This window comes from Alligator sinensis, unplaced genomic scaffold, assembly GCF_000455745.1.
Source record: "Alligator sinensis unplaced genomic scaffold, ASM45574v1 scaffold1420_1, whole genome shotgun sequence".
In the NCBI taxonomy this organism is placed as follows: domain Eukaryota; kingdom Metazoa; phylum Chordata; order Crocodylia; family Alligatoridae; genus Alligator; species Alligator sinensis.
This window is the reverse complement of record NW_005842613.1, coordinates 179939-188679: the sequence shown is the minus strand read 5'-3', so window position 1 is coordinate 188679 and position 8741 is coordinate 179939. Positions and strand designations below refer to the sequence as shown.

Genomic DNA, 8741 nt, shown 5'->3' with positions numbered 1-8741 from the left:
CAAGTTTAGTTCCCAGGGGCCTGGGTTATTTCCTGCGGCTGCCATAGCCTCTTCATGCATCCTTGAGCAAGTCCCTTAGTCTCTGTGTGCTCTGTAAAAGCAGGGTAACAGCCCTGCTCTACCTCCCAGGGGTGTCATGGACTGTGAGGTGCAGTAGAAAACTGAAAGTAACATGGCTGCGTTTTTTCCCTTGCCCCTGAGCCAGCAATTGCAGTGCCTGTACTGCATGGGAAACTGATAGGGCTGGGGAAGGAATATTCCTGGTTAGCCAGGAATAACCCCTGGTCTGCTGAGGCCCAGGCCAGTGTCTTGCTGGCTAGACCACTCCCACCCAGTACATGACTTGTCCTCTTGAAGACCTTTAGTCCCATTGAGGGCAATGGGGTTATTCATGGGCTTGCAGGCAAGCAGGTGCTTTGCTGAATCAGGGCCTAGCTCTCTTTTTTGCTGTGTGGGTCCCTGCTAGTTCTGTGTATGACGTCATTTCTTGTCCCCCTGCTCCTTGCTCCAGCACAACAGTCCGACACCATCGACCCCCAGCCCAGGAGGCACAGCGCCAGCATGATTGTGATCACAACCATTTTGTCCATCTTCTTGGCCAGCCTGCTGGCCTGCTTCATTGCCACATTGATCTACGTATGGTGAGTCCCCACTCATCTGCCCCTAGTATGCATCTAATCACTGAAGATAGCTCTGCACCCTCTCTACAGACTGCCGGTGTCTGAAGAGACTGCTGTTAGTTTTAAACTACCCAGCTTGCTACCGAATCCAGCAACATGCAGCTGAGTAGAGGCTGGAAACCATCCCCAGGAGCTGAACAGGAGCCAAACTGGGTAGTTTAAAGATAGCCTGGTCATGTCCACACTGCAGGGGCTGTGGACATTTGGATCTGAACTAAAGCTAAAGCTGGTCTGGTAGATCCTGGTCTCAACTAAATTCTCACCAGTGGGAGCAGCCAGTGGACAGATCATAGGGTCTGTGGTTATCAGCCCCCAAGGAAGCCCCACTGGCCTATAGGAAATCACCAAACCCTTTCTCTCTGATTTAGCCTGACACCCGCCTCTTCGGCTCAGCAGAGGGAGCTCAGCCCAGAAGAGTCTGGCGGTAGCCGGAGAGGGGGGGTGAAGCTGACACATGTAGGTATCGCTCAGAGGCAGCTCTCAGCAGTGAGTACAGACAGTGCTGTGCCTGACCCACAGGTCAGGATAGCCACACACTGCTCCCCTTGCTGAACCCTTGCTCTGCACCAACCTGTTCCCTCGCCTTCCTTTCACAGTACAGATATTTGCGGAAGCAGTGAGATACACAGCAAGGAGGCCCCCGTGGCAGTGACACGCTATAATACTCATCATGTATACAGCCAGCCTGAGAACAGGCCCTGAGCCCCGCCACCACCACGCAGCAGAACCTCTCAGCTCCTGGACAGCGCCTGTGAAACAGCAGCACCCCCTGCCGCTCTGCTCTTGGAGGCTGTTGGGGTTAGGGAGGCGGGGGGCTCTTGCTTTTGGGACACCTTCTCTGATGATTGCTCCTGTCCCTCTGATGCATTTACTGCATGCTCCACAGATGATGGCTTTAGCTAACACCCCTCCCGTGCTCCTGCCAGGCTGTCCCTCCTGCCCTGCTTCCTCCCCCAGCTACACTCAGCCATGACTTAGGAGAGAGAAGTCTCATGCCTCTAACTCTAACTTGACCAGAGCCAGGCCCAAACCCTGTGACAGGACACACCCAGCCCTTAGCTCCAACACCCCCTGAATGCCATGGCTGGGGGTAGAAATCTACATCCATCCTGGGGCTGGGACCAGCCCTTGGAAGTTGGCATTTCTGGGGTACAGGATGCATACTCTACTCTTAACAGGATGGGATGATGGTGTTTCCTTGCAATCATCCAGGCCTTCCATGGATATGGCTAAGGTGGAGATGCTGGGGTCAAGGCTCTCTGCAGCCACCCACTCAGACAGACATACAGCCTGACTCCTGTAGAAGTAGCAGTCCCCAGCCTGGCCCCCTTGGATGTCAACTTCTTCCAGACCCCACAGCTCCATCCCTTGCATGACCAGAGAAGTCACTGGTGGGTGGCCTGATGCCCTCCTTGTACACCGTCCTATATAATCCCCTTCTGCACTGCCCCAGTAGCCTAAGCACAGGGCTAATTCTAAGCATGTACTTGAGCACTAGGCACGATAACATCTGGGGGCTTTGCTGGTTAGATCAGCAAGACACCGTGGGCAAGGGAGACCATTTGCTCAGGGCCCCCATGCTTCATGTATGCCAGCTAAAGAGCCATCCCAGTCCCTTGCCTACCTTAGTCCCATCTGAGCCCAGGAAACCACAGCAGGGGGCATGTTCTGTGGCTGCTCTGATGTCTGCTAAGAGACATGTTGTGCTATTCAGTTTGATGAATCTGTTGTGATCCAGCAGCAGCGGGAACTCTGCTCTGAGATAAGGCTTTCTTGGTAAAGCTCCAGGCAAGAGTTGGGTGTCATTCATGACAGGCATTAAGCAACCCAATGGAGCACTGGTATTAAAGGCATGAGACTTCTCTGGGTGTACATCTTCTAGGAGTAAGAGCTGGGCTAGATTTGCATGAGCTGGATGTCGACAGCAGTTGCAAGGCCCTCTGGAGAAAGGCCTGGGGTTCTCAAACAAGCCTGATGAATTTGGATGCCTGCTTCCCTGGAACTGCAGTGGTATCTGGTGCCTTGGCAATCCTAGCCTGACATGTAGGACAGTGTTCCCAGGCAATGCCCCAGCAAACAGCAACCCTGTGCTTCCCCACATCTGTGCGTCAGCAACAACATGCCATGTATCTATTTGCCATTTGCTTTTTTATTTTCAAAATACCCATTAAAACTGACTTGCATGAAGCTAAGTTCCTCTGTCAGACCTGGACATTGCCCTGTGGCACTCTGCCTCTTGGGATGCGCAGGTTGGAGTCCTAGAGCCCCTAATCCTCTACGTAGGCCAACATCCCTGGCTGAACTACACCTCCTCTGATCCAATATGGTTTGTCTGTCTGTCTCCCTGGGTGGTGTGGTGCACCAGGGCCTTGTTACAGGGTAATTTTCGGCAGCTTCTGGAGCCTTAAACCCCTTGTCTGGCTGCACATTATCACCTCTAAATGGCTTAAAGCACTCATTAGTTGACTCAAAGTTACATCACTCCAGGGCAGGTTTATCTCTGATCCGCACTGCCCAGCTCCTGTTCCATTGAGGTGTGGCCACTCCCCACAGCTGTGCCACCCAAGCTGAAGTCCTCCAGTATCCCAGCATGCAGTGGCCCACCCCCCACATGGTGTTTCTGCGTGCAGCTGAAGATGGCGGCAGCTTGAGGCAGGTCAGGGCGAGTGGGGATTGAGGATGGGGGAGGCATGGAAAGCCAGAGCTGGGTACCAGGATGCTGCTGCAGGGTGGGCAGAGCATGGCCCAGCACATGAGAAAGAGGAAAGCTGCATGGGGCAGCACCAAGGATGTGGAGGGCACTATGCAGGGGAGCTCTGGTGCTGGTTCTGCTGCCCATCCCAGTGAGGTGGTGACGGCTCCATTGCTGGCTGGGCCAGGAGCATTGCACTGTGCCAGTCTGCTGGTTTACTTCTGTAGCACAATGCCATGGCTAGTGGGAGCATTTAGGAGCCCTGGTAGGGCCCGGGGAGGAAAAGGAAAAGGAGGGGAAGGGGAGTTGTGTCATCATGGTGAGCCACCAGCATGCTGCATCCGCCAGGCTCCAGGGGAGGCATGTGACTGTTGACCATTACACGTTCCTACTCCCTCCCCCCCAGTCTCTCACACCCCTGCCCATAGAGCAGGGTTAGATGCCTGTCCTGGCTCACCAGCCCTGCTCACGAAGCTGCTAGTGGTAAGTCACAGCTGTGCAGGTTGGAGATGATCAGAGAAGGTTTTTAGCCTTAAGGTGTGACTGCTCCAAATGCCAAGTTAGCACTAAGCCAATCAACATTGTGCGGTTCACAGCGTAAGGTGTAACAAGGCCTCTCTTCACAGTCACTGTTTCTCTGGCTTGGGTGATGGCCATGATGGAGTTGCAGCCAGAGATGTACGTGGCATGGGAAGGACACAGCACAGAACGGGCAAAGGACTGCCCAAATAGCCCAAAGGGAGAACTGGCATCTAGGACAGTGGCCAGGTGGTCATTCGGCTCCTGTTGGCAATTTCATCATCTCAGTTTTACAGGGTTGCTCTCCATGCTTGTTTGGTGGGGCTGTCTGTTCATCTGCAGCCATGACTTGTGCATAGTGCTTTGTGACAGCTACCACCTCAAGGCTTTTGTTCTTGAGCCCCTGAGCTCAATCCCCAGAGACAGCCTGCCCACAGCATCATTACTAGCAGTGATTTGTACTGTGCTTTGAAGTGCAGCAGAGCCTGAGCATCCTAGGTGCAGGGGAAGTGAACCTTTGTGGTGTGGGAAGGACCCTCAGTCAGTTTTGCAGGTGCAGGTATTTCAATAAAGCTTGTACATGCAGTTGTATATGCAGTAAGGCAAGGAGTGGCCACATTGTTTAAGCAGGGGATTAGCCGTGCTCTGGGCGTTCTGCCCTGAAGGGGAGAATTACAAATATGGCATCTGAGTCACAGGGAAAACAAGCTGCACCTCTATGCCTGTGACAGAGAAACCCTGTTTGGGGTGACTCAGTTATTCCAGAGGATAATTATAAACAGAGTCAGTCAAAGAGGTTTCTGATTGAAAGAGGTTTTCAGTGGCAAATAGGATTTTGTTAAGAGAAGACTCAGAGAAAAAAATGGCTTTTAATGAAACAATTTGGTTTCCCAAAATGTCAAACCTGTTTTCTTATATAAAAGATTCAATTAAAAAAGGCACACTCCAGAGAAAGTGGTTTCAAATAGCAGCTGCTTTTCCTGCTGGCTGACCATCTCAACTGGCAAAGGCTGAAAGCAGTCAGAAACACATAGTCAGGAAGTGAAGCAGCCCGTACTTGTTCCCACTTCATTACTGTTGGCCAAAAGCAAAATTAGGGTAACAGGAACAAACTGGGGAAAAGTGCTATTTGCATCTGTCTAATGGGGTGCTCAGCCCTCAAGGGCTCAGAGCTCAGCTGCAGGCTGTCAGTGGGTAATAGTCTGCCTGGCTGGGAGGCTGAGGGTCAGCTGGAAGTGATGACCAGCTAATAAGCATAGAGCCACAAGGAGTGTTAAAAACTGGAGGAGGAGGGCTGTCTGGAGAGAGGTGGGTGTTATGTGGTCCCCTGCTTTAAGGTTGGGTTTTAGCTTCAAGTTTGTATTGGTGAAGGATAAATTGGCCTGAGATCAGAGCTGGCTTGTCTGGAAGGCAGCAGAATAAGTGACCTGCTGGCAGCCTTCTTGCCAGACAGCTGCAAAAAGTGAGGTTTCTTCCATTTTTGTTTCATTCTTTCCCCACATTTTGCCAATTTAAAAACAGTAGGAAGGTGTGAAAAGGGGGTTCACCTTCTTCCCCTCTAATAGGAGAAAAGCATGTAGGCAATCTTAATTGGGTCCCTTTGTGCAAAGGCATTATGATTCAGTTCTTAATCAAGTGAGCAGATGCTGTTTGGTTTCCAAAGGCCAGGCCCTTACTCCAGAGCACTTGCAGTGCTAAACCAACCCAGAGAGGAGGCTTCTTTCTTCAGTGGGGAGCAGTATCTTTTTACCTAATGAATGAGACCTTCTTACTGAAACTTTGCAACACGAAACATTTTAGCCCTAGTAGATAAACTCTGCGCATCTGAAGACAGGGGATTTGTATGGACGTTTCTGGGAACCTTGCAGGTAGTTATCGCTAGCAGTCCCATCCATGATTTTTAGCCTGTCTGCTGAAGCTGTGATTGATGTCATGTATGAGGGTGTCCAGTATTGCATATCTGCTTCATGAGTAACCGGGAGGTCTCTGCCAAAGGTCTGCTCTCTGTAGGCAGTCTCCTCATAGAAGTATGCTTTTTTTTTCCTTTCTTCTGGTGACATTTGCTGTTTGACCATTAGATGGCAAGCCTGCACAGTTCTTAGATGTGCTATGACAGCCCCATTTGGATTTTGGCTGTATGCAGTAACCCTATGGCTCTGGGTCAGTCTGAAGGTGGAATTTGTGCTACTGATTTATTTGTGTTAATGAAGCTGGACAAATCCCATTAAGCATTGGTAACAATGAGTTAAAATGCATCAGGACCTAGCCTAGCTGTGCGTGTTGTATATTTATCTTGGCTTCTTGTAAGGAAAGTTGGGTGTTTTTCATGAAGGCAGGTTTGGCATATGCCCCATAGACTGACTTAATACAATAGATAGATTGTTTTGCATGCCTGTGGGCTATGAAGGTCTTGGGCCCAAATGGCTTCCCACAGTAGAGTAACTAATGAGCAGGGCATCAGCCCCAGGCACTGACTGTGAGAGGGCACCAGAATCTCTGTGCACCCTTCCCCCCCACATCTTCAGTGGTAGGCATACCTCTGTTCCCCTCCCTTTCCCACCCTGGGCACTCAATTTGCTCCCCACAGCCAAAACCCTTCTTCTGAATAGGGCACAATGTGCAGATCAAATGCTACTCAGGAGCTGCTGCCCAGACATGAACTACACTGATGGACAGCTCCATAGCATTCAGCAGGGAAGGGCTGCAATATTAAGACTTATGCCAGGAAGCTGAAAAGAAACATGCAAGGCCTGCCACAAGAGCAGAAGGTGACTATGTGTGGTGCAAAGGTGCAGCTGGTGAATCCTCCATGGCTACAGAATTGGATTAACACCCCTCTTGGAGTCCCTTCCAGCTCTGTGAATCTAGGAAGAAGAACATTTACTCCCCAAGAAATGGGGGGTGCATCTTGGGAGCAACTTGCTTTCTTTTGTGGCATGAAGATGGAGCTGGGTTGCTAGGTAAGAGAGGCCTATGCATGCTGGCAGAGTACTGCAATATGTGAATTCATGGGCTGACCCTGTGTGGGGGACATCGGGAGACATGGCTGGTGTTCTAATCGTGCCTGACTAACCCTGGATCCTGAGACCTCCTGCTAGTAAAGAGCTGGGATGGGCAAGCGATCAACTGGAAACGCAGAGGGATACTCGTAAGACAAAGAGAACGTGGCGCAAACATTGGTCCAGTGCACGTGAGGAGTGAGTCACCATGCGCTCCAGTCCATCACTGGCAATCATTTCTGTTTCAGGCTGTAGGCCCTCAAATTACTGCCATTAAGGCTGTGCAGCAGTGGGAAGTGTGTGTGGGTTGGCTGAACGGGGGGAGTAGATGAGCTTCGATGGCATTTTAAGGCCTGACGTAGCTGCACAGCTATAAATCTCAATGACTCTTAGAAACAAACACACCAAGGCTAGAGATGCAAAGCACAGAGGTGGTACTAGCTGCAGAGGGGCCCACACTGATACCCCTGGGAGGCTGGCAGCAGTTATTTTATTGGATTTATAGGTTGGAGGAGTCTGAGGGAAAGCAGATAGATCAGCCCAGCAAAGAATGTTTTCTGGAGTGCAGAGAAGAGGAGGTGGAGTGGTTGCCAGTCCATCCTCATGTGGGGGGAATTGCTTACGTGGGAATTGCTCAGGGAACACATTGGAAGGTAAAGTGGGTGACGTGTTACGTCTTTAACTTGGCTTGTGGCCATCTGCTGATATTCAGGTCTTTCAGCATTCAGAATAACCTGCCATTGCCCCGTGGAGGGTGACTGGATCCCTCATGGCCAGTGGTTCATTCATCTCTGGCCAGTTCCCACCTGGCCTGCATTCACCTTCCAGAGCACATGGGCTTTAGCACATCAGTAGCCAGAGCCTTAGAGAGCTGGACCCCTGATCTGCCCCATAGCCTCTCCACACCCTTGAGGGGTTAGTACTAGTGATGAGCACATGGACCGTGACAGTGTGGAGCAGAGATGGGAAAGACCAGAGGCAGCAAATTCATGTGGATCAAGTCCCAGCAGTGGGACATGTGCTAGGGGCAGGGACGTATAGAAGGAGTAGAGCATCTGAAAGAAAATGGGGGCTGTAAGAAGCATCTGTGGCAGCCCAGACAGGCTGCCACTCTGTGGTTTGGGTCAGGTGGTTTTAAGCCCCCTGGCTCCAGTCGTCCAGATGGATGCAGGAGGAGGAATAACCCCCCGGCGATGCTTGCAGACTGGCTACGAAGAGTCCGACCCACTCTGAACAGCAGGGTCCTGCATGGCAAGTAAAAATCGGAGAGGTGAGCTCCTGTCAAGGTATTGCCTACAACAAGATTTTTAGAGCTCCACACTACAATAAATTAATTTGATGCCTCTTGGTGCAAATAAAATGTAGACTGTGATTTTTTTGGGGGGGGGGATTTGAACGATCCATTCCAACTTGTTTTAATTCCTCAGCAACCTGGAAAACTTGGCCTGAAATCTGAGGCAGGGATGAGTTTGGATGCTCCCATACCTCCTCTTCCTTCTGGCTGGGTTCCCCTCAGTTGCCCATTTGCTACTTGCTGACTGGCTGTAGAAAAGCCCCCAGGGCACAGCATGAGTCTGGGGTGGCAAAGAGGTCATTCAAACCTGAGGACCTTGCCCCCTTTTGAGCTACATCTCACCCAGGCATCTGTCCTGGGATCTTTTTGGGCACTACCAATAGGAACCTGGACCAGGGAGCCTTTTTGCGTGCTCTGCAGCATGCTCTATATAAGCAGGGCTGGGATCCAGACGGCTATAATTCATTTCAGCACTGGGGGGCGGGGGGCATTGTACTGTCTGCCACATCCCAGAGCTCTCCATGCCCAGATCACAGCAGAGGCTGGGAGGTGGGGGG

General features: G+C 51.3%; 1 protein-coding gene and 1 long non-coding RNA gene across 6 annotated transcripts in view; both read left to right on the top strand.

Moving 5' to 3' along the window:
• The window catches only part of LOC102379063 (uroplakin-3b-like), a 12305-nt gene extending 9444 nt beyond the window's left edge, over positions 1-2861 (top strand). Inside the window, exons 5-7 of one of the 4 annotated variants that reach the window (XM_025214993.1) lie at positions 512-641; positions 1049-1136; positions 1277-2861. In XM_025214993.1, coding sequence (XP_025070778.1) covers positions 512-641; positions 1049-1136; positions 1277-1300 — 242 coding nt within the window. In that variant the 3' untranslated portion in view covers positions 1301-2861. Of the gene's footprint in view, positions 1-511; positions 642-1048 lie in introns of all 4 variants that reach the window. The other 3 variants (XM_025214995.1, XM_006033227.3, XM_025214992.1) reach the window with 3 other exon arrangements.
• A 2329-nt stretch (positions 2862-5190) lies between these two features.
• Positions 5191-8741, top strand: part of LOC102378890 — a 10346-nt gene continuing 6795 nt past the window's right edge. The window contains exon 1 of one of the 2 annotated variants that reach the window (XR_001358750.2): positions 5191-5353. This is a non-coding gene — a long non-coding RNA (uncharacterized LOC102378890). Of the gene's footprint in view, positions 5354-6061; positions 8161-8741 lie in introns of those variants that run through there. The other variant, XR_324909.2, reaches the window with a different exon arrangement.